Source organism: Acipenser ruthenus, chromosome 7 (genome assembly GCF_902713425.1).
Source record: "Acipenser ruthenus chromosome 7, fAciRut3.2 maternal haplotype, whole genome shotgun sequence".
NCBI lineage: Eukaryota > Metazoa > Chordata > Actinopteri > Acipenseriformes > Acipenseridae > Acipenser > Acipenser ruthenus.
The window spans coordinates 68,819,576-68,843,275 of record NC_081195.1 but is presented as its reverse complement, the minus strand read 5'-3'; the positions used below and the strand labels follow the sequence as shown (position 1 = coordinate 68,843,275).

General features: G+C 49.5%; 1 protein-coding gene across 3 annotated transcripts in view; it reads left to right on the top strand.

Moving 5' to 3' along the window:
* The window catches only part of LOC117415792 (dynein axonemal heavy chain 3-like), a 214,992-nt gene that overhangs the window by 188,018 nt on the left and 3,274 nt on the right, over positions 1 to 23,700 (top strand). For all 3 annotated transcript variants that reach the window (XM_059027758.1, XM_059027757.1, XM_059027759.1), the window contains 12 exons: positions 8,007 to 8,184; positions 10,101 to 10,174; positions 10,745 to 11,038; positions 11,319 to 11,456; positions 11,799 to 12,059; positions 14,256 to 14,348; positions 16,769 to 16,867; positions 18,956 to 19,138; positions 19,363 to 19,455; positions 21,999 to 22,181; positions 22,512 to 22,622; positions 23,239 to 23,299. In XM_059027758.1, coding sequence (XP_058883741.1) covers positions 8,007 to 8,184; positions 10,101 to 10,174; positions 10,745 to 11,038; positions 11,319 to 11,456; positions 11,799 to 12,059; positions 14,256 to 14,348; positions 16,769 to 16,867; positions 18,956 to 19,138; positions 19,363 to 19,455; positions 21,999 to 22,181; positions 22,512 to 22,622; positions 23,239 to 23,299 — 1,768 coding nt within the window. The remainder of the gene's footprint in view (positions 1 to 8,006; positions 8,185 to 10,100; positions 10,175 to 10,744; positions 11,039 to 11,318; positions 11,457 to 11,798; positions 12,060 to 14,255; positions 14,349 to 16,768; positions 16,868 to 18,955; positions 19,139 to 19,362; positions 19,456 to 21,998; positions 22,182 to 22,511; positions 22,623 to 23,238; positions 23,300 to 23,700) is intronic.

Sequence of the window (23,700 nt, the reverse complement as noted above, 5' to 3'; positions counted from 1 at the left end):
ATCTCAGACAGAAAATCCATAACTAATTTGCCCTGTGAAGAGTGTGCATTGAATCTCTGCTCAACGAGGCAGGCTCTGCTTATACAATGCATTAATTCTGCCCAACAGCTTGTGCTACATCCAACTGCAAAAAACATAAAGCATATTTCATGGGAGTATCTATTATGATAAAAAAAGAAAGGACCACGGAAGACTGCTTGAGGGGCCAGCTCTCGTGTAAAGGGGCAGTGAGCTCTGAACAATACTGAACCTTTACCTGTCTGCTTCAGGGCTTCTCTTTCCCTTGCTGGAATTAATATAGTGCTCAGAACAGTGCTGGGCTGGTCCTGTCACTGAGTAAATTGAATAAAGTGCTCAGAACAGTGCTGGGCTGGTCCTGTCACTGACTAAATTGAATAAAGTGCTCAGAACAGTGCTGGGCTGGTCCTGTCACTGACTAAATTGAATGTAGTGCTCAGAACAGTGCTGGGCTGGTCCTGTCACTGACTAAATTGAATATAGTGCTCAGAACAGTGCTGGGCTGGTCCTGTCACTGAGTAAATTGAATAAAGTGCTCAGAACAGTGCTGGGCTGGTCCTGTCACTGACTAAATTGAATATAGTGCTCAGAACAGTGCTGGGCTGGTCCTGTCACTGACTAAATTGAATGTAGTGCTCAGAACAGTGCTGGGCTGGTCCTGTCACTGAGTAAATTGAATATAGTGCTCAGAACAGTGCTGGGCTGGCCCTGTCACTGAGTAAATTGAATATAGTGCTCAGAACAGTGCTGGGCTGGTCCTGTCACTGAGTAAATTGAATATAGTGCTCAGAACAGTGCTGGGCTGGTCCTGTCACTGAGTAAATTGAATATAGTGCTCAGAACAGTGCTGGGCTGGTCCTGTCACTGAGTAAATTGAATATAGTGCTCAGAACAGTGCTGGGCTGGTCCTGTCACTGAGTAAATTGAATATAGTGCTCAGAACAGTGCTGGGCTGGTCCTGTCACTGAGTAAATTGAATATAGTGCTCAGAACAGTGCTGGGCTGGTCCTGTCACTGAGTAAATTGAATATAGTGCTCAGAACAGTGCTGGGCTGGTCCTGTCACTGAGTAAATTGAATATAGTGCTCAGAACAGTGCTGGGCTGGTCCTGTCACTGAGTAAATTGAATATAGTGCTCAGAACAGTGCTGGGCTGGTCCTGTCACTGAGTAAATTGAATATAGTGCTCAGAACAGTGCTGGGCTGGTCCTGTCACTGAGTAAATTGAATATAGTGCTCAGAACAGTGCTGGGCTGGTCCTGTCACTGAGTAAATTGAATATAGTGCTCAGAACAGTGCTGGGCTGGTCCTGTCACTGAGTAAATTGAATATAGTGCTCAGAACAGTGCTGGGCTGGTCCTGTCACTGAGTAAATTGAATATAGTGCTCAGAACAGTGCTGGGCTGGTCCTGTCACTGACTAAATTGAATATAGTGCTCAGAACAGTGCTGGGCTGGTCCTGTCACTGAGTAAATTGAATATAGTGCTCAGAACAGTGCTGGGCTGGTCCTGTCACTGAGTAAATTGAATATAGTGCTCAGAACAGTGCTGGGCTGGCCCTGTCACTGAGTAAATTGAATATAGTGCTCAGAACAGTGCTGGGCTGGTCCTGTCACTGAGTAAATTGAATATAGTGCTCAGAACAGTGCTGGGCTGGCCCTGTCACTGAGTAAATTGAATATAGTGCTCAGAACAGTGCTGGGCTGGTCCTGTCACTGAGTAAATTGAATATAGTGCTCAGAACAGTGCTGGGCTGGTCCTGTCACTGAGTAAATTGAATATAGTGCTCAGAACAGTGCTGGGCTGGTCCTGTCACTGAGTAAATTGAATATAGTGCTCAGAACAGTGCTGGGCTGGCCCTGTCACTGAGTAAATTGAATATAGTGCTCAGAACAGTGCTGGGCTGGTCCTGTCACTGAGTAAATTGAATATAGTGCTCAGAACAGTGCTGGGCTGGTCCTGTCACTGAGTAAATTGAATATAGTGCTCAGAACAGTGCTGGGCTGGTCCTGTCACTGACTAAATTGAATATAGTGCTCAGAACAGTGCTGGGCTGGTCCTGTCACTGAGTAAATTGAATATAGTGCTCAGAACAGTGCTGGGCTGGTCCTGTCACTGACTAAATTGAATATAGTGCTCAGAACAGTGCTGGGCTGGTCCTGTCACTGAGTAAATTGAATATAGTGCTCAGAACAGTGCTGGGCTGGTCCTGTCACTGAGTAAATTGAATATAGTGCTCAGAACAGTGCTGGGCTGGTCCTGTCACTGAGTAAATTGAATATAGTGCTCAGAACAGTGCTGGGCTGGCCCTGTCACTGAGTAAATTGAATATAGTGCTCAGAACAGTGCTGGGCTGGTCCTGTCACTGAGTAAATTGAATATAGTGCTCAGAACAGTGCTGGGCTGGTCCTGTCACTGAGTAAATTGAATATAGTGCTCAGAACAGTGCTGGGCTGGCCCTGTCACTGAGTAAATTGAATATAGTGCTCAGAACAGTGCTGGGCTGGTCCTGTCACTGACTAAATTGAATATAGTGCTCAGAACAGTGCTGGGCTGGTCCTGTCACTGAGTAAATTGAATATAGTGCTCAGAACAGTGCTGGGCTGGTCCTGTCACTGAGTAAATTGAATATAGTGCTCAGAACAGTGCTGGGCTGGTCCTGTCACTGAGTAAATTGAATATAGTGCTCAGAACAGTGCTGGGCTGGTCCTGTCACTGAGTAAATTGAATATAGTGCTCAGAACAGTGCTGGGCTGGTCCTGTCACTGAGTAAATTGAATATAGTGCTCAGAACAGTGCTGGGCTGGTCCTGTCACTGAGTAAATTGAATATAGTGCTCAGAACAGTGCTGGGCTGGTCCTGTCACTGACTAAATTGAATATAGTGCTCAGAACAGTGCTGGGCTGGTCCTGTCACTGAGTAAATTGAATATAGTGCTCAGAACAGTGCTGGGCTGGTCCTGTCACTGAGTAAATTGAATATAGTGCTCAGAACAGTGCTGGGCTGGTCCTGTCACTGAGTAAATTGAATATAGTGCTCAGAACAGTGCTGGGCTGGTCCTGTCACTGAGTAAATTGAATATAGTGCTCAGAACAGTGCTGGGCTGGTCCTGTCACTGAGTAAATTGAATATAGTGCTCAGAACAGTGCTGGGCTGGTCCTGTCACTGAGTAAATTGAATATAGTGCTCAGAACAGTGCTGGGCTGGTCCTGTCACTGACTAAATTGAATATAGTGCTCAGAACAGTGCTGGGCTGGTCCTGTCACTGAGTAAATTGAATATAGTGCTCAGAACAGTGCTGGGCTGGTCCTGTCACTGAGTAAATTGAATATAGTGCTCAGAACAGTGCTGGGCTGGCCCTGTCACTGAGTAAATTGAATATAGTGCTCAGAACAGTGCTGGGCTGGTCCTGTCACTGAGTAAATTGAATATAGTGCTCAGAACAGTGCTGGGCTGGCCCTGTCACTGAGTAAATTGAATATAGTGCTCAGAACAGTGCTGGGCTGGTCCTGTCACTGAGTAAATTGAATATAGTGCTCAGAACAGTGCTGGGCTGGTCCTGTCACTGAGTAAATTGAATATAGTGCTCAGAACAGTGCTGGGCTGGTCCTGTCACTGAGTAAATTGAATATAGTGCTCAGAACAGTGCTGGGCTGGCCCTGTCACTGAGTAAATTGAATATAGTGCTCAGAACAGTGCTGGGCTGGTCCTGTCACTGAGTAAATTGAATATAGTGCTCAGAACAGTGCTGGGCTGGTCCTGTCACTGAGTAAATTGAATATAGTGCTCAGAACAGTGCTGGGCTGGTCCTGTCACTGACTAAATTGAATATAGTGCTCAGAACAGTGCTGGGCTGGTCCTGTCACTGAGTAAATTGAATATAGTGCTCAGAACAGTGCTGGGCTGGTCCTGTCACTGACTAAATTGAATATAGTGCTCAGAACAGTGCTGGGCTGGTCCTGTCACTGAGTAAATTGAATATAGTGCTCAGAACAGTGCTGGGCTGGTCCTGTCACTGAGTAAATTGAATATAGTGCTCAGAACAGTGCTGGGCTGGTCCTGTCACTGAGTAAATTGAATATAGTGCTCAGAACAGTGCTGGGCTGGCCCTGTCACTGAGTAAATTGAATATAGTGCTCAGAACAGTGCTGGGCTGGTCCTGTCACTGAGTAAATTGAATATAGTGCTCAGAACAGTGCTGGGCTGGTCCTGTCACTGAGTAAATTGAATATAGTGCTCAGAACAGTGCTGGGCTGGCCCTGTCACTGAGTAAATTGAATATAGTGCTCAGAACAGTGCTGGGCTGGTCCTGTCACTGACTAAATTGAATATAGTGCTCAGAACAGTGCTGGGCTGGTCCTGTCACTGAGTAAATTGAATATAGTGCTCAGAACAGTGCTGGGCTGGTCCTGTCACTGAGTAAATTGAATATAGTGCTCAGAACAGTGCTGGGCTGGTCCTGTCACTGAGTAAATTGAATATAGTGCTCAGAACAGTGCTGGGCTGGTCCTGTCACTGAGTAAATTGAATATAGTGCTCAGAACAGTGCTGGGCTGGTCCTGTCACTGACTAAATTGAATATAGTGCTCAGAACAGTGCTGGGCTGGTCCTGTCACTGAGTAAATTGAATATAGTGCTCAGAACAGTGCTGGGCTGGTCCTGTCACTGAGTAAATTGAATATAGTGCTCAGAACAGTGCTGGGCTGGTCCTGTCACTGACTAAATTGAATATAGTGCTCAGAACAGTGCTGGGCTGGTCCTGTCACTGAGTAAATTGAATATAGTGCTCAGAACAGTGCTGGGCTGGTCCTGTCACTGAGTAAATTGAATATAGTGCTCAGAACAGTGCTGGGCTGGCCCTGTCACTGAGTAAATTGAATATAGTGCTCAGAACAGTGCTGGGCTGGTCCTGTCACTGAGTAAATTGAATATAGTGCTCAGAACAGTGCTGGGCTGGCCCTGTCACTGAGTAAATTGAATATAGTGCTCAGAACAGTGCTGGGCTGGTCCTGTCACTGAGTAAATTGAATATAGTGCTCAGAACAGTGCTGGGCTGGTCCTGTCACTGAGTAAATTGAATATAGTGCTCAGAACAGTGCTGGGCTGGTCCTGTCACTGAGTAAATTGAATATAGTGCTCAGAACAGTGCTGGGCTGGTCCTGTCACTGACTAAATTGAATATAGTGCTCAGAACAGTGCTGGGCTGGTCCTGTCACTGAGTAAATTGAATATAGTGCTCAGAACAGTGCTGGGCTGGTCCTGTCACTGAGTAAATTGAATATAGTGCTCAGAACAGTGCTGGGCTGGTCCTGTCACTGAGTAAATTGAATATAGTGCTCAGAACAGTGCTGGGCTGGTCCTGTCACTGACTAAATTGAATATAGTGCTCAGAACAGTGCTGGGCTGGTCCTGTCACTGAGTAAATTGAATATAGTGCTCAGAACAGTGCTGGGCTGGTCCTGTCACTGAGTAAATTGAATATAGTGCTCAGAACAGTGCTGGGCTGGTCCTGTCACTGAGTAAATTGAATATAGTGCTCAGAACAGTGCTGGGCTGGCCCTGTCACTGAGTAAATTGAATATAGTGCTCAGAACAGTGCTGGGCTGGTCCTGTCACTGAGTAAATTGAATATAGTGCTCAGAACAGTGCTGGGCTGGTCCTGTCACTGAGTAAATTGAATATAGTGCTCAGAACAGTGCTGGGCTGGCCCTGTCACTGAGTAAATTGAATATAGTGCTCAGAACAGTGCTGGGCTGGTCCTGTCACTGAGTAAATTGAATATAGTGCTCAGAACAGTGCTGGGCTGGTCCTGTCACTGAGTAAATTGAATATAGTGCTCAGAACAGTGCTGGGCTGGTCCTGTCACTGAGTAAATTGAATATAGTGCTCAGAACAGTGCTGGGCTGGTCCTGTCACTGAGTAAATTGAATATAGTGCTCAGAACAGTGCTGGGCTGGTCCTGTCACTGAGTAAATTGAATATAGTGCTCAGAACAGTGCTGGGCTGGTCCTGTCACTGAGTAAATTGAATATAGTGCTCAGAACAGTGCTGGGCTGGTCCTGTCACTGAGTAAATTGAATATAGTGCTCAGAACAGTGCTGGGCTGGTCCTGTCACTGAGTAAATTGAATATAGTGCTCAGAACAGTGCTGGGCTGGTCCTGTCACTGAGTAAATTGAATATAGTGCTCAGAACAGTGCTGGGCTGGCCCTGTCACTGAGTAAATTGAATATAGTGCTCAGAACAGTGCTGGGCTGGTCCTGTCACTGAGTAAATTGAATATAGTGCTCAGAACAGTGCTGGGCTGGTCCTGTCACTGACTAAATTGAATAAAGTGCTCAGAACAGTGCTGGGCTGGTCCTGTCACTGACTAAATTGAATGTAGTGCTCAGAACAGTGCTGGGCTGGTCCTGTCACTGACTAAATTGAATATAGTGCTCAGAACAGTGCTGGGCTGGTCCTGTCACTGACTAAATTGAATATAGTGCTCAGAACAGTGCTGGGCTGGTCCTGTCACTGAGTAAATTGAATATAGTGCTCAGAACAGTGCTGGGCTGGTCCTGTCACTGAGTAAATTGAATATAGTGCTCAGAACAGTGCTGGGCTGGTCCTGTCACTGAGTAAATTGAATATAGTGCTCAGAACAGTGCTGGGCTGGTCCTGTCACTGAGTAAATTGAATATAGTGCTCAGAACAGTGCTGGGCTGGTCCTGTCACTGAGTAAATTGAATATAGTGCTCAGAACAGTGCTGGGCTGGTCCTGTCACTGAGTAAATTGAATATAGTGCTCAGAACAGTGCTGGGCTGGTCCTGTCACTGAGTAAATTGAATATAGTGCTCAGAACAGTGCTGGGCTGGTCCTGTCACTGAGTAAATTGAATATAGTGCTCAGAACAGTGCTGGGCTGGTCCTGTCACTGAGTAAAGCTCAAAGGATGGGTGGTTGTTGTGTCCCTATTGAAGTACAAACACAGCATCTCCACTGCTTGCATACACATACACTTAATCCTGTACAAGTGCATGCACTCCAGTGGTGTAAAAATGCATGCTGATAACGTGCCAAACTAAACGTCCTGGTCTTTTAAAGGGCTAATGCAGGGTAATTCATTACTTAACATTGTGGAAAAGGAAAACATTGCTAATAAGACAGGACAGAAATGGGCAGTTGTTTTATCTTTTTAGAAAACATGCATTTTTAATGTGCAAACATGGACATATCTGGGTGTCAGTTAGACTGGACAGATGGCATGGGATTGCTTTAAAACTTTTTTCCTAAAAATGCACAGTTGTTTAAATATAGTTTCACTTATAGGGGAGGGACCCTTTAAAAATGCAATATATCACAAAAAACACGAATCTCATATTTGTTATTACAAGCTGCTGCAAGTAAACCGGGTAAGCAGCAAGAAGACAAAGGGTCTAGAATGGTCTTTGAGACCCGCAGTCGCTGTGTCAGGAAATCCTGCACACTAATATACTATTTTTGAGCAAGTACTCTAACGAAATGTTGATTGAGTTTGTTGAACAGTGTGGACTCCCATCTGGGGATTTCCTGGAGATTTCTCTTACCTGCCTGCCTGCCTGTCTGTCTGTCTGTCTGTCTGATTGCTTTATTGTCTGTCTGTCTGTCTGTCTGTCTGATTGCTTTATTGTCTGTCTGTCTGTCTGTCTGTCTGTCTGTCTGTCTGTCTGTCTGATTGCTTTATTGTCTGTCTGTCTGTCTGTCTGTCTGTCTGTCTGTCTGATTGCTTTCTCGTCTGTCTGTCTGTCTGTCTGTCTGATTGCTTTATTGTCTGTCTGTCTGTCTGTCTGTCTGTCTGTCTGTCTGATTGCTTTATTGTCTGTCTGTCTGTCTGTCTGTCTGATTGCTTTATTGTCTGTCTGTCTGTCTGTCTGTCTGTCTGTCTGTCTGATTGCTTTATTGTCTGTCTGTCTGTCTGTCTGTCTGTCTGTCTGTCTGATTGCTTTCTTGTCTGTCTGTCTGGTCACAGATCATCCCTGCAGTCCAGCAGTTCATCATAGACCACATGGGCGCCCCCTACATGGAGCCCCCACCCTTCGACCTCCAGCGCAGCTACAGGGACTCCAGCCACGGCACCCCCCTGGTGTTCCTGCTCTCACCCGGGGCTGACCCCATGGCCATTCTCCTGCGCTTCGCAGAGGAGCAAGGTACCTGTCCTCACACAGAGCACCACAGCTATGGAATGCCCTTCCTACCTTTGTTAGGGAGGCTGGGACTTTAAATCTAGACTTAACTCTTCCTTTTATACATTGGCCTTTCTATCATAGTGTGCCTCAACTGTCTTTTTTGTTTTCCTGTATGTGTTTTTTGGATTGTATTTGATTATGAATTGTTGTTGCTGTACAGCGCCTTGAGATGCCTTTGGTGTGAATGGCACTTTATAAATAGAATTTGATTTGATTTGATTTGATTGGATTTGTCCCCTCACACCTACCCAGAGCGACACACTCAGCTTTGTAGTAAAGACAACCTTTTTTTTTTATAAAAACTCTGGTAATTGGTCTTTTTCTGCCAAATAGATTGGGCAGCTGTGTTGTTACTAATTTACCAGCATTCAAAATCAATGCAATTAAAGCATGTTACTGGGAGCTGGCAGAGTCTGGGTTCTTTTGAATGATCTGCTGGGTACTATATGCTGCATGTGGAAACACATGAAAGGGCTGCTGGTCTCGGCTGGGAAACACCATCAAAAGAACTGCACTTCGGTTCTGCCACAATATCCCCATTATCCTGGAACAACAAAGCTTCTATTTTAAAGCAGGACAACAAAATATATAACATGCATTTTGTAGCAGGAAAACAAGATCTCTAAACCCCCTCTTTGCAGCTGCCCTGGTGCCCATGAGTTGTTAGTCTTTGAAAGTCTTTGATAATGAGGCACAGGAAGAAAACAACAGCAGTAATTAGCCATTAGGCTGTCTCCTGCTGCAGCTAGCTTTCAATAGAGTCGCTGCACAGCGAAAAAAAAAAAAGTGTCAATAGACACCCTTTCCTGTTGCTGTAGGACTTGCGTCTCCCTCTCAGAGAGGATGGGTTGAGCACAGGGCTGGTGTGCTTATCTGAGTGTCACTCTCAGAGAGGATGGGTTGAGCACAGGGCTGGTGTGCTTGTCTGAGTGTCACCCTCAGAGAGGATGGTTTGAGCACAGGGCTGGTGTGCTTGTGAGTCTCCCTCTCAGAGAGGATGGGTTGAGCACAGGGCTGGTGTGCTTATCTGAGTGTCACTCTCAGAGAGGATGGGTTGAGCACAGGGCTGGTGTGCTTATCTGAGTGTCACTCTCAGAGAGGATGGGTTGAACACAGGGCTGGTGTGCTTGTCTGAGTGTCACCCTCAGAGAGGATGGTTTGAGCACACGGCTGGTGTGCTTGTCTGAGTGTCACCTCTCAGAGAGGATGGTTTGAGCACAGGGCTGGTGTGCTTGTCTGAGTGTCACTCTCAGAGAGGATGGGTTGAGCACAGGGCTGGTGTGCTTGTCTGAGTGTCACTCTCAGAGAGGATGGGTTGAGCACAGGGCTGGCGTGCTTGTCTGAGTGTCCCTCTCAGAGAGGATGGTTTGAGCACACGGCTGGTGTGCTTGTCTGAGTGTCACCTCTCAGAGAGGATGGTTTGAGCACAGGGCTGGTGTGCTTGTCTGAGTGTCACTCTCAGAGAGGATGGGTTGAGCACAGGGCTGGCGTGCTTGTCTGAGTGTCACTCTCAGAGAGGATGGGTTGAGCACAGGGCTGGTGTGCTTGTGAGTCTCCCTCTCAGAGAGGATGGGTTGAGCACAGGGCTGGCGTGCTTGTCTGAGTGTCACTCTCAGAGAGGATGGGTTGAGCACAGGGCTGGTGTGCTTGTGAGTCTCCCTCTCAGAGAGGATGGTTTGAGCACACAGCTGGTGTGCTTGTCTGAGTGTCACTCTCAGAGAGGATGGGTTGAGCACAGGGCTGGTGTGCTTGTCTGAGTGTCACTCTCAGAGAGGATGGGTTGAGCACAGGGCTGGTGTGCTTGTGAGTCTCCCTCTCAGAGAGGATGGTTTGAGCACACGGCTGGTGTGCTTGTCTGAGTCTCCTTCTCGTTCCAGGGATGGCAGGGGCCCTGCAGACCATCTCCCTGGGCCAGGGGCAGGGACCCATCGCTCGCAGGATGATCCAGAAGGTGGGTTTGCTGCAGCGGATTCCAGTGTTTCAGCACATACAGTATAATGCAAGGGCAGAGTGTCTCTTATTGTTCTGAGAGATGTCATCTCGTGTAGTCTGGCTGGGAGGAGAAGATTTCTGTTCTAATAAGAGGCTCCCCACACACATGGCCCCTGCTCACAAGAGAAGATGTGCTGGAGTTTTCTCTTAGAAGAGTTTCCCATGGTATTTTTGTATTTTTGCAGGTTTCCCCTCCATGCTTTTCCAATGGTTATGCTATGCATTAACCATATGCTATGCATTAACCATATGCTATGCATTAACCATAGCTTACCCAGCTGGTTATTTATTTTTAACAATGGTTATCTATGCTTTGCCATGCTTTCGCTATGCGTCATTACACTTTGCTATGCTTTTACTATGGGAAACTTGTACTGGATAAGGGTTGATAAAACCTGAACAGAGATTTCTCTTATACTATTTCTGATGTATGTTATTGGGTAACGTGCCCAGTTTGTAATGTGGAGCAGTCAGCTATGCAGTGTACAGGAGGGAGTGTCTGGCTAAGTCTGTCCCTATCCCCTGACAGGGTGTGGCCGAGGGCACCTGGGTGGTCCTGCAAAACTGTCACCTGGCTGCCAGCTGGCTCCCGGAGCTGGAGCAGATCTGCCAGGAGCTCATCCCAGACCGTGAGCACACGCGGCCAGGCTTCCGCCTCTGGCTGACCAGCTACCCTTCGGCAGACTTCCCTGTGTCCATCCTGCAGGACGGCATCAAGATGACCAACGAGCCACCCAAGGGGCTGCGCGCCAACCTTCTGCGCTCCTACCTCTCCGACCCCATCTCCGACCCTGCCTTCTACAGAGGCTGCAGCAAGCCCCGGGTGAGCCCCCACACCCAGCGCTACAGAGACTGGCTTCGTTTTTGATTATTAATAATAATAATAATAATAATAATAATAATAATAATAATAATAATAATAATAATAATAATATAGCAGCTAGGGGCCCATAGGCTTTGAGAAGTCCTTCTCTCTCTCTTTCACTCTCCCACCCTCTCTCTCTCTGTCTCTCTGTCTCTCTCTGTCTCTGTCTCTCTCACAGGAGTGTGAGAGGCTGGTTCTGTGTGTAACTCCCCCACCACTCTCTCTGTCTCTCTCTCAGGAGTGGGAGAGGCTGCTGTTCGGGCTGTGCTTCTTCCACGGGCTGGTTCAGGAGCGGCGCATGTTTGGCTCGCTGGGCTGGAACGTCCCGTACGAGTTCAACGAGTTTGACCTGCGGATCAGCGCCCGGCAGGTCCAGGTGGGGCTCACTGACACCCGGGGGAAATTCAGTGTGCAAGCACTTAAAATGCAAAACTCCTGCTGCTCCCAAAGCAATCACACCCAGTTTATAAAACTAGAAGCTTGTGAACTGTGGCAGAGCATTCAGAGTTCAAGCATCACCACTACCAGCCGCAGAACTGAGACCGAGGGGTTCTGAACTCCAGTGATTCCAGTGGACCCTGTGCTGTTGCCAAGGTTATGCTGCCACCCAGTGGCGTTAAAATGGAATAGCATCAGCAGTGGTGTGACAGTAGAATATGTAGATTGTAAACATATTCTTACAGTAATAATCCTCCCCTCTCCCCTCCTCTCTACTCAGATGTTCCTGAACGAGTACAGTGAGGTGCCTCTGCAGGCGCTGTCCTACCTGACGGGGGAGTGTAACTATGGGGGCCGCGTGACGGATGAGTTCGACCGGAGGCTGTTGCTCAGCCTGCTCGCCACCTTCTACAACCGGGAGCTGCTCTCCCATGACGCATACCCCCTCTCCCCCAGCGGGGTGTACCGCGTGCCCCTGGGCAGAGGCATCCACAGCTACCTGGAGTGCATCAGGAGCCTGCCCCTCAACGCCAGCCCTGAGGTACCACGCCGCAGGGCAGAGTCAGGGTCAGGGTAAGGCAGGGTAGGGCAGAGTCAGGGCAGGGCAGAGTCAGGGCAGGGCAGGGCAGGGCAGAGTCAGTGCAGAGCAGAGTTAGTGCAGGGCAGGGCAGAGTCAGGGTCAGGGCAGGGCAGAGTCAGGGCAGGGCAGAGTTGGGGTCAGGGCAGGGGCAGGGGCAGGGCAGAGTCAGGGGCAGGACAGAGTCGGCAGGGCAGGGCAGAGTCAGGGTCAGGGTAAGGCAGGGTAGGGCAGAGTCAGGGCAGGGCAGAGTCAGGGCAGGGCAGAGTCAGCGCAGGGCAGTGCAGGGCAGAGTCAGCGCAGGGCAGAGTCAGCGCAGGGCAGGGCAGAGTCGGGGTCAGGACAGAGTCGGCAGGGCAGGGCAGAGTCAGGGTCAGGGCAGGGCAGAGTCAGCGCAGGGCAGGGCAGAGTCGGGGTCAGGACAGAGTCGGCAGGGCAGGGCAGAGACAGGGTCAGGGTAAGGCAGGGTAGGGCAGAGTCAGGGCAGGGCAGAGTCAGGGCAGGGCAGAGTCAGCACAGGGCAGGGCAGGGCAGAGTCAGCGCAGGGCAGAGTCAGGGTCAGGGCAGGGCAGGGGCAGGGCAGAGTCAGGGTCAGGACAGAGTCGGCAGGGCAGGGCAGAGTCAGGGTCAGGGTAAGGCAGGGTAGGGCAGAGTCAGGGCAGGGCAGAGTCGGGGTCAGGACAGAGTCGGCAGGGCAGGGCAGAGTCAGGGTCAGGGTAAGGCAGGGCAGGGCAGAGTCAGGGCAGGGCAGAGTTAGTGCAGGGCAGGGCAGAGTCAAGGTCAGGGTAAGACAGGGAAGGGCAGAGTCAGGGCAGGGCAGGGCAGTCAGGGTCAGGGCAGGGCAGAGTCAGGGTCAGGGCAGGGCTTCAGAGTCAGGGCAGAGTCAGGGGCAGGGCAGGGCAGGGCAGAGTCAGGGTCAGGGCAGGACAGAGTCAGGGCAGGGCAGAGTCAGCGCAGGGCAGGGCAGAGTCAGGGCAGGGCAGAGTTGGGGTCAGGGCAGGGCAGGGGCAGGGGCAGGGCAGAGTCAGGGGCAGGACAGAGTCGGCAGGGCAGGGCAGAGTCAGGGGCAGGGTAAGGCAGGGTAGGGCAGAGTCAGGGCAGGGCAGAGTCAGGGCAGGGCAGAGTCAGCGCAGGGCAGTGCAGGGCAGAGTCAGCGCAGGGCAGAGTCAGCGCAGGGCAGGGCAGAGTCGGGGTCAGGACAGAGTCGGCAGGGCAGGGCAGAGTCAGGGTCAGGGCAGGGCAGAGTCAGCGCAGGGCAGGGCAGAGTCGGGGTCAGGACAGAGTCGGCAGGGCAGGGCAGAGTCAGGGTCAGGGTAAGGCAGGGTAGGGCAGAGTCAGGGCAGGGCAGAGTCAGGGCAGGGCAGAGTCAGCACAGGGCAGGGCAGGGCAGAGTCAGCGCAGGGCAGAGTCAGGGTCAGGGCAGGGCAGGGGCAGGGCAGAGTCAGGGTCAGGACAGAGTCGGCAGGGCAGGGCAGAGTCAGGGTCAGGGTAAGGCAGGGTAGGGCAGAGTCAGGGCAGGGCAGAGTTAGTGCAGGGCAGGGCAGAGTCAAGGTCAGGGTAAGACAGGGAAGGGCAGAGTCAGGGCAGGGCAGTCAGGGTCAGGGCAGGGCAGAGTCAGGGCAGGGCAGAGTCAGGGTCAGGGCAGGGCTTCAGAGTCAGGGCAGAGTCAGGGGCAGGGCAGGGCAGGGCAGAGTCAGGGTCAGGGCAGGACAGAGTCAGGGCAGGGCAGAGTCAGCGCAGGGCAGGGCAGAGTCAGGGCAGGGCAGGGCAGAGCAGAGTCAGGGTCTGGGTAAGGCAGGGTAGGGCAGGGGCAGGGCAGGGCAGAGACAGGGTAGGGCAGGGCAGAGTCAGGGTCAGGGCAGGGCAGAGTCAGGGTCAGGGTAAGGCAGGGTAGGGCAGAGTCAGGGCAGGGCAGGGCAGAGTCAGGGCAGGGCAGAGTCAGGGCAGGGCAGAGTCAGGGGTCCAAACACACAACAACAAACAACAGCCCTCCGTTTATTATAATGCATTAAAGAAAATGGTTTTAAAAACAGTTTATAATGGTTGTAGCCATGCTTTGGATTATTCTAAAAGTTTGTACTGTACATCTATAGAGTTCCTCTTATTGTGTGTCTGCTGCTGGTTGCTCAGTGCTGTGCTGTTTCATTGCGCGCCTGTCAGGTGTTCGGACTGCATGAGAATGGGAACATCACCAGGGAGCACAAGGAGACTCGGGAGCTGTTTGAGGGGATCTTGGCCACGCTACCCAGAGAGGTGAGAGGAGGGCAGTCACTACTCACCAGCAGGGCGGGGTCCATCAACAATAGCTTTTAACAACAGCATTCATATTGAGAAAAGTCTTGATGGGCACACTACAGGGATAGAAATAAGACTCCCATTGCACAGCAGTTTGATCCATTCCTGGTTGTACTATGAGTTTACTAAGACAACCTGAGCTTGTTTACCTATACACTGTGGCTAATCAAGCTCCTAATAAAAACGTGGAATGGGTGAAACTGCTGTGCAGTTGGAGTCTTATTTCTATGCCTGCACTAGTTGATTAATAGAATAGATGCAGATCAGACCCAAGACTTCCTCATTACTCAGTTATTCATTTCTTGGCAGACAGATGATCAGGGTAAAGTGCATCGGTGGATCAGAAGAAAACAAGCACAGTGTGCTGAACAGACGTGTCAGTATCTCAAGTGTCCTGTCTCTTTCATAGTAATACACTAGCCAACGTCTGTGACCTGGAGCTCCGGGGTCCTGGGGGTTTCTATAGTAATACACTAGCCAGCATCTGTGACCTGGAGCTCCGGGGTCCTGGTGGTTTCTATAGTAATACACTAGCCAGCGTCTGTGACCTGGAGCTCCGGGGTCCTGGGGGTTTCTATAGTAATACACTAGCCAGCATCTGTGACCTGGAGCTCCGGGGTCCTGGTGGTTTCTATAGTAATACACTAGCCAGCGTCTGTGACCTGGAGCTCCGGGGTCCTGAGGGTTTCTATAGTAATACACTAGCCAGCATCTGTGACCTGGAGCTCCGGGGTCCTGGGGGTTTCTATAGTAACACACTAGCCAGCGTCTGTGACCTGGAGCTCCGGGGTCCTGGGGGTTTCTATAGTAATACACTAGCCAGCGTCTGTGACCTGGAGCTCCGGGGTCCTGGTGGTTTCTATAGTAATACACTAGCCAGCGTCTGTGACCTGGAGCTCCGAGGTCCTGGGGGTTTCTATAGTAATACACTAGCCAGCGTCTGTGACCTGGAGCTCCGGGGTCCTGGGGGTTTCTATAGTAATACACTAGCCAGCGTCTGTGACCTGGAGCTCCGGGGTCCTGGTGGTTTCTATAGTAATACACTAGCCAGCGTCTGTGACCTGGAGCTCCGGGGTCCTGGTGGTTTCTATAGTAATACACTAGCCAGCGTCTGTGACCTGGAGCTCCGGGGTCCTGGGGGTTTCTATAGTAATACACTAGCCAGCGTCTGTGACCTGGAGCTCCGGGGTCCTGGGAGTTTCTATAGTAACACACTAGCCAGCGTCTGTGACCTGGAGCTCCGGGGTCCTGGGGGTTTCTATAGTAATACACTAGCCAGCGTCTGTGACCTGGAGCTCCGGAGTCCTGGGGGTTTCTATAGTAACACACTAGCCAGCGTCTGTGACCTGGAGCTCCGAGGTCCTGGGGGTTTCTATAGTAACACACTAGCCAGCGTCTGTGACCTGGAGCTCCGGGGTCCTGGGGGTTTCTATAGTAACACACTAGCCAGCGTCTGTGACCTGGAGCTCCGGGGTCCTGGGAGTTTCTATAGTAACACACTAGCCAGCGTCTGTGACCTGGAGCTCCGGGGTCCTGGGGGTTTCTATAGTAACACACTAGCCAGCGTCTGTGACCTGGAGCTCCGAGGTCCTGGGGGTTTCTATAGTAACACACTAGCCAGCGTCTGTGACCTGGAGCTCCGGGGTCCTGGGGGTTTCTATAGTAACACACTAGCCAGCGTCTGTGACCTGGAGCTCCGGGGTCCTGGGGGTTTCTATAGTAACACACTAGCCAGCGTCTGTGACCTGGAGCTCCGGGGTCCTGGGGGTTTCTATAGTAATGCACTAGCCAGCATCTGTGACCTGGAGCTCCGAGGTCCTGGGGGTTTCTATAGTAACACACTAGCCAGCGTCTGTGACCTGGAGCTCCGAGGTCCTGGGGGTTTCTAGGTGTCATTGAATAATGAACTGAGTAAGACCTGGAATGAGGTAAATTGGTTCACTTTAGTAGTTGAAGGTACAGGTGGAAGAAAGACCAGCAGGGCTTCCCGGTGGGGATCATGTGGAGGTGTCTGGTAGTGCTTTAGGGAATGATGTAAACAGCCCTCACATTGCATTGTCCAGTCTCAGCAGTCTGGGGTCTTGCTCACTGGTAAACCTCTGGGGAGGGAATCCTGTGTGCAGGCTTGCTGACGCTGTCTGTGTGTCTGTCTGTGTGTCTGTCTGTCTGTGTGTCTGTCTGTCTGTGTGTCTGTCTGTCTGTCTGTCTGTGTGTGTGTGTCTGTCTGTGTGTCTGTCTGTGTGGCGGTCTGTCTGTGTGTCTGTTTGTCTGTGTGTCTGTGTGTCGGTCTGTCTGTGTGTCGGTCTGTGTGTCTGTCTGTGTGTCGGTCTGTCTGTCTGTCTGTGTGTTGGTCTGTCTGTGTGTCTGGTGCCCCGCAGGTCTCAGGCGCTGGGAAGTCTTCCACTGAGGTGGTGCAGGAGCTGGCCGCAGACATCCTCTCCAAAATCCCTCCGGACTTCAACATAGAGGAGGTGATGGTGAGCAGAGAGACCCTGCCCTGAAACACACACAGGAGAGACCAGCAGAGACCAGCCAAACACAGCCTCCTCAAACACACACAGGAGAGAGAGCAGAGACCAGCCTAACACAGCCTCCTCAAACACACACAGGAGAGAGAGAGCAGAGCCCAGCCTAACACAGCCTCCTCAAACACACACAGGAGAGAGAGCAGAGCACAGCATAACACAGCCTCCTCAAACACACACAGGAGAGAGAGCAGAGCACAGCCTAACACAGCCTCCTCAAACACACACAGGAGAGAGAGCAGAGCACAGCATAACACAGCCTCCTCAAACACACACAGGAGAGAGAGAGCAGAGCACAGCCTAACACAGCCTCCTAAAACACACACAGGAGAGAGAGAGAGCAGAGCCCAGCCTAACACAGCCTCCTAAAACACACACAGGAGAGAGAGCAGAGCACAGCATAACACAGCCTCCTCAAACACACACAGGAGAGAGAGCAGAGCACAGCCTAACACAGCCTCCTCAAACACACACAGGAGAGAGAGCAGAGCACAGCATAACACAGCCTCCTCAAACACACACAGGAGAGAGAGAGCAGAGCACAGCCTAACACAGCCTCCTCAAACACACACAGGAGAGAGAGCAGAGCCCAGCTTAACACAGCCTCCTCAAACACACACAGGAGAGAGAGAGAGCAGAGCCCAGCTTAACACAGCCTCCTAAAACACACACAGGAGAGAGAGCAGAGACCAGCCTAACACAGCCTCCTCAAACACACACAGGAGAGAGAGAGCAGAGCACAGCCTAACACAGCCTCCTAAAACACACACAGGAGAGAGAGCAGAGACCAGCCTAACACAGCCTCCTCAAACACACACAGGAGAGAGAGCAGAGACCAGCCTAACACAGCCTCCTCAAACACACACAGGAGAGAGAGAGCAGAGCCCAGCTTAACACAGCCTCCTCAAACACACACAGGAGAGAGAGCAGAGCACAGCCTAACACAGCCTCCTCAAACACACACAGGAGAGAGAGAGAGCAGAGCCCAGCTTAACACAGCCTCCTCAAACACACACAGGAGAGAGAGCAGAGCACAGCCTAACACAGCCTCCTAAAACACACACAGGAGAGAGAGCAGAGCACAGCCTAACACAGCCTCCTCAAACACACACAGGAGAGAGAGCAGAGCACAGCCTAACACAGCCTCCTAAAACACACACAGGAGAGAGAGCAGAGCCCAGCTTAACACAGCCTCCTCAAACACACACAGGAGAGAGAGAGAGCAGAGCCCAGCCTAACACAGCCTCCTCAAACACACACAGGAGAGAGAGCAGAGCATAGCCTAACACAGCCTCCTCAAACACACACAGGAGAGAGAGCAGAGCACAGCATAACACAGCCTCCTCAAACACACACAGGAGAGAGAGCAGAGCACAGCATAACACAGCCTCCTCAAACACACACAGGAGAGAGAGAGCAGAGCACAGCCTAACACAGCCTCCTCAAACACACACAGGAGAGAGAGCAGAGCCCAGCTTAACACAGCCTCCTCAAACACACACAGGAGAGAGAGAGAGCAGAGCCCAGCTTAACACAGCCTCCTAAAACACACACAGGAGAGAGAGCAGAGACCAGCCTAACACAGCCTCCTCAAACACACACAGGAGAGAGAGAGAGCAGAGCCCAGCTTAACACAGCCTCCTAAAACACACACAGGAGAGAGAGCAGAGCACAGCCTAACACAGCCTCCTAAAACACACACAGGAGAGAGAGCAGAGCCCAGCTTAACACAGCCTCCTCAAACACACACAGGAGAGAGAGCAGAGCACAGCCTAACACAGCCTCCTAAAACACACACAGGAGAGAGAGCAGAGCCCAGCTTAACACAGCCTCCTCAAACACACACAGGAGAGAGAGCAGAGCCCAGCTTAACACAGCCTCCTCAAACACACACAGGAGAGAGAGAGCAGAGCCCAGCTTAACACAGCCCCCTCAAACACACACAGAGAGAGCAGAGCCTAGCTTAACACAGCTTCTTGGAGTAAAGAGCTTTGAGATCCTAACCCTGAGTGTGCTGCTGACCTGCCTCTCCTCTCTCAGCAGCGATACCCGATCTGCTACAGCGAGTCCATGAACACGGTGCTGGTGCAGGAGCTGCTGCGGTTCAGCCGGCTCACTGGCACCGTGCGCTCCAGCCTGCGAGACTTGGGCCGGGCCCTGCGGGGCCAGCTCCTCCTGTCAGCTGAGCTGGAAGACATGTTCAACAGCATCATCATGGGCAAGGTACAGTGAACCCAGCCTCACCCAGCCCTCTCCCCTCTTCATCATGGGAGCCTGTAATATCTCATGTATGCGACACTTCAGTGTTCTGTAAATAACTAGTAAAGGTGAAATAATATATAGATGTATGTTGCTATTTTCAACATGCTTTCTGTTGGGCTTTGCTTTTCAAAGCCCCCTCCCTATTGTCAGTGCGCTGGTTTAATCCGCTCCCCCTGTGTCTCCAGGTTCCTGCCATGTGGTTGATGACATCATACCCATCTCTGAAGCTGCTGGGCAGCTACATCAGCGACCTGCTGCTGCGCCTGCAGTTCTTCAGGGTGAGAGCGTGCTCAGTCTCAAAAAGATTCAAACGATAGAGATGAGCACCAGTCACAAGCAGACATGCGGCCGCTGGGAAGCAGAGCCTGCCTCATTCATCACAGTGTGTGGGGTTCTGTACACAGCTGTGGACTGCGCAGGGGAGTGGGAGCAGGGTTCGAACTCGGACTGCACCTACCCCTGTCCCTGATTGCATTGCATGTAAAATGAAAAACTTCAGTATGGTTAGCAGTGCTATGCATATACAGTGCCTTCCAAAAGTATTGGGACAGTGAAGTCTAAAGTGGGATTTTCACTATGAAGTCTAATAATAATCATTTCTCCTGAAAAAAAAACATGACTATTAAGTACAACTCCTAAGTGTTTTATTTTTAATAAAGTCAATTCAGTTCTACCCTCTTGGGTCAATTAAACAAATTGATAGTGTTGAACCTATTTATTTTGAAGGAGCAAAAGTATTGGGACAATTGGCTGACAGGTGTCTCTTGTTGGTCAGGTGTTTGTTGTTGGGTAATTAGGCACTCATAAAAGAGCTGTGAACATCCTATCAACCTGTCTTGCTTTGACATCAGTGTTTGGAGTCCATAGTCGAAAATCAATTTGTAAACCAATGAACTTTCTGTTAAAGAAAAGCAGGCAATTTTGAAGCTGAAAGAAAAGAAAAACTCAATCAGAACCATAGCACAGATATTGGGCATACCAAAATCAACAATTTGGAATATACTGAAGAAGAAAGAATCCACAGGTATAATTACCAATCAGCCAAGACTGGGTCGACCAAGAACAACATCTGCAGTTGATGACAGAAAAATTATCAGAGCTGTCAAGGAAAACCCTAAAACAACTGTCAGTGAAATCACCAACAACCTCCAGAGTGCAGGGGTGAAGGTATCAGAATCCACAGTCCGCAGTAGACTGAGACAGCAGAAGTACAAAGGCTGCACCGCAAGATGTAAACCTCTCCTCAGCACCAAGAACAGAATAGCCAGATTAGAATTTGCTCGGAAGTACAAAGATGAGCCAGGAGAAAGTTTTATGGACAAATGAGACCAAGATAAACCTTTACCAAAGTGATGGTTAAAGTGTGGAGAAAGAAAGGAACTGCAGATGCTCCAAAGAACACCACCTCATCTGTGAAGCATGGTGGAGGCAGTGTCATGGCCTGGGCATGCATGGCCGCCTCTGGAACTGGCTCACTCATCTTTATTGATGATGTTACTAATGATGGCAGCAGCAGAATGCATTCTGAAGTTTACAGAAACATTTTGTCTGCTTATTTAGAAGAAAATGCTTCCATACTTATTGGGCGGCGCTTCACCATGCAGCATGACAATGACTCAAAACATACGGCCAATGCAACCAAGGAGTTCATCAGGAGAAAAAAGTGGAAAATCTTAGACCGGCCAAGTCAATCTCCAGATCTGAATCCCATTGAGCATGCATTTTACATGCTGAAGAAAAAAAAATGAAGTCATAACACCCCAAGAAGAGACAAGAACTCAAAATGGTTGCAGCAAAGGCTTGGCAAAGCATCTCAAATGATTACACAAAGAGTTTGGTGAGCTCAATGGGTCGCAGACTTCATGCAGTTATTGCCTGAAAGGGATATGCAACCAAATACTGACTTTTACACCCTGAAAGTTACTTAAAGTGAATGTGTCCCAATACTTATGGTCACTTGAAATAAGTGGGTTGAACACAAAGAATGTTTTTGTTCTAATATGATCAAATGTATGCATGGAATTACCCAAAAATAAAAGATTTATTATTGTACTTATTCATATTAATCTCATGGTCACAAATACAAATTGCTCGACTGTAAAGCAAAAATCTCTCTCTATATATATATATGTAAACGAACCGCACCCGCTCGGTTCTTTGCCCCTTTAAAAATAGATCCAGGTCACAGGAAATAGAGGTTTAAACGCTTCCACACTATTTTTTTAATAAACAAACACAAAGCAAAATAAACATAACACCGAACTCTTTTCTTGAACACTAAACTAAAACACAAAACAGTAACCTAAACTAAATAACAGGACAGCTAAGCTGTTTACCTGTTCAAACGAAAAACCAAACAAAACACACTGTTTAAGCAAATCACACCAAACAGGCTTTACACTATCTTTTCTTTATAATTACGGCTGTACAAACATACCAGCACAGTCGGGCTTCTACACACATCAGCAGCCCAGAACAAACTGGCTGCTTTCTTTAAATACCCTGCACCTGGCTCTGACTTACAATGATAGCCAGGTGCAGGGGATAACATAATTAACAAATAATTAAACAATTAATCCAAATGTGCATACGCACATGTTATCTGCAGGGAGGATTTTAACCCCCTCCCTGCTGTGTTACTATATATATATATATATATATATATATATATATATAGATATATATATATATATATATATTTATATATATATATATATATAGATAGATAGATAGATAGATATATATAGTTAGCAATGCTACAATGCTATGCGCATATATATATGTGATAATGAGTGGATGCTTCTCCTCTCTCTGTTGGCAGGACTGGATAGACAGGGGCGCCCCAGCTGTGTTCTGGATCTCAGGGTTCTTCTTCACTCAGTGCTTCCTGACGGGGGTGCTGCAGAACCACGCCCGCAAGTACCACGTCCCCATCGACCACTTGGGCTTCCAGTTCCACGTGATGGACCCCCCCAGCGCCAGGACCCCCCTGCTGCCACTGCAGGTCTGACACACTGCGGACATGCATGCACATCCCGAGATACTGGCTGCTGCTGTATTTCCAAAAGCCTTTATTGCTGACCCTTTTCAAATCCATTGCGTTACCTCTAGCAGAATGGTTGGCCTCTTGTTTTGTGCTTTTTAAGATCTTTTGGCACATTGCAAATTGTTTACAGAGAACTCTCATGTAATAAAGCTCATTGAATTCCCTCTGTTGGCAGCGTGGCCTTGTCTGACCCAGTGTGCTCTGAGTGCAGTGTGTGTCTCTGTATTGTGTGTGTCTCTGTGACCCTGTGTCTCTATGACCCTGTCCCCTGTGCCTCTCCCCTCACAGGTGGATGGCGTGTGCATTGAGGGCTTGTTCATGGAGGGGGCTCGCTGGGACCAGGAGAGGAGGACCATCGCAGAGTCTCTGCCCAAAGTCCTGTACGAGAGCCTGCCGATCGTATCCTTACAGCAGCCAGGGGCGCCAAGCAGGGCACACACAGGATTGTTAGAACCCAGGCACTGTCTAACCAATAATATCCCAGAGCTGGACCAAGTCCAGGGCTAAACCTAGCCAGTATGTGCTATAGGGGATGAAACTGGACCTCTCATCAAATCAAGTGTATTACTGGGGCAGTTAGCGAGGACCCCATCTTGAGAACAGCATCAGCAGCTTAGTTAATATGTATTATTGTACTACACAGGAAGAGTGTACAAGCATTTGTTTCTTTTAAGCATGTAACAAACATTGCACACTAATAAGGGGCTGATTTGATCAAGCTGTACCAGACTCAGCCAGGATAAGCCACAGCTGGATTATATGAGAGCATTTCCCAGCACTGCAGGGGATCCCTCAGGATTTTATCCGTAGAATGCTTTAAAATATCGGGGTGTAGGCGGGTCAAATCAAAGCCTTGCCTTAGACCCAGCATTCCTGAAGTGAAATACTGAACAGATGCCTGGAAGATTCAGCTGTAAGAAATCTCTTTTTTTTAGGTTCATGCTTGGTATTATTGCTGTATTGAAAAGGCATGTTTCCCTGGTTAGTCAAACTCTTCCTGAACTAAACCCATCAGATCTGGTTAAAGCCAAGTGAGAAATCTTCACTGAAGGAGTCCTCCACATACGCTTGTCCAGGTGGGTTAAACTCCAGCAATCTTACTGCTGTTACAATGTGCAGGTCGAGATTTTCACAGGTAGTTGCTGGTGTTCTTGTGTGATTCTGATTCCCCCTCAGCAGTTTCATGTGGATGTAAGATGAGATTAATGTACTTGCTGCACAGCACAGAAACGAGGTCCAGAGGACACAGCTGGAAATGAACTTGAGACAGACCTCAGGACAGAGTTTAGGAGACCGCTTACCTGGTCATGCTGTTGATGCTCATTTCACTGGGCTCAACCAGCTCTAGAAGCACTGATGGTCCAAATGACCTCCTTTCGTCTGGACATTTTCCTCTGTTTTTATGTTCTAACCACAACTGTCTGGGTATCCAGGATGCAAAAGTGTTCACAATCAGCTTTGAGCAGCCATGGCAGGA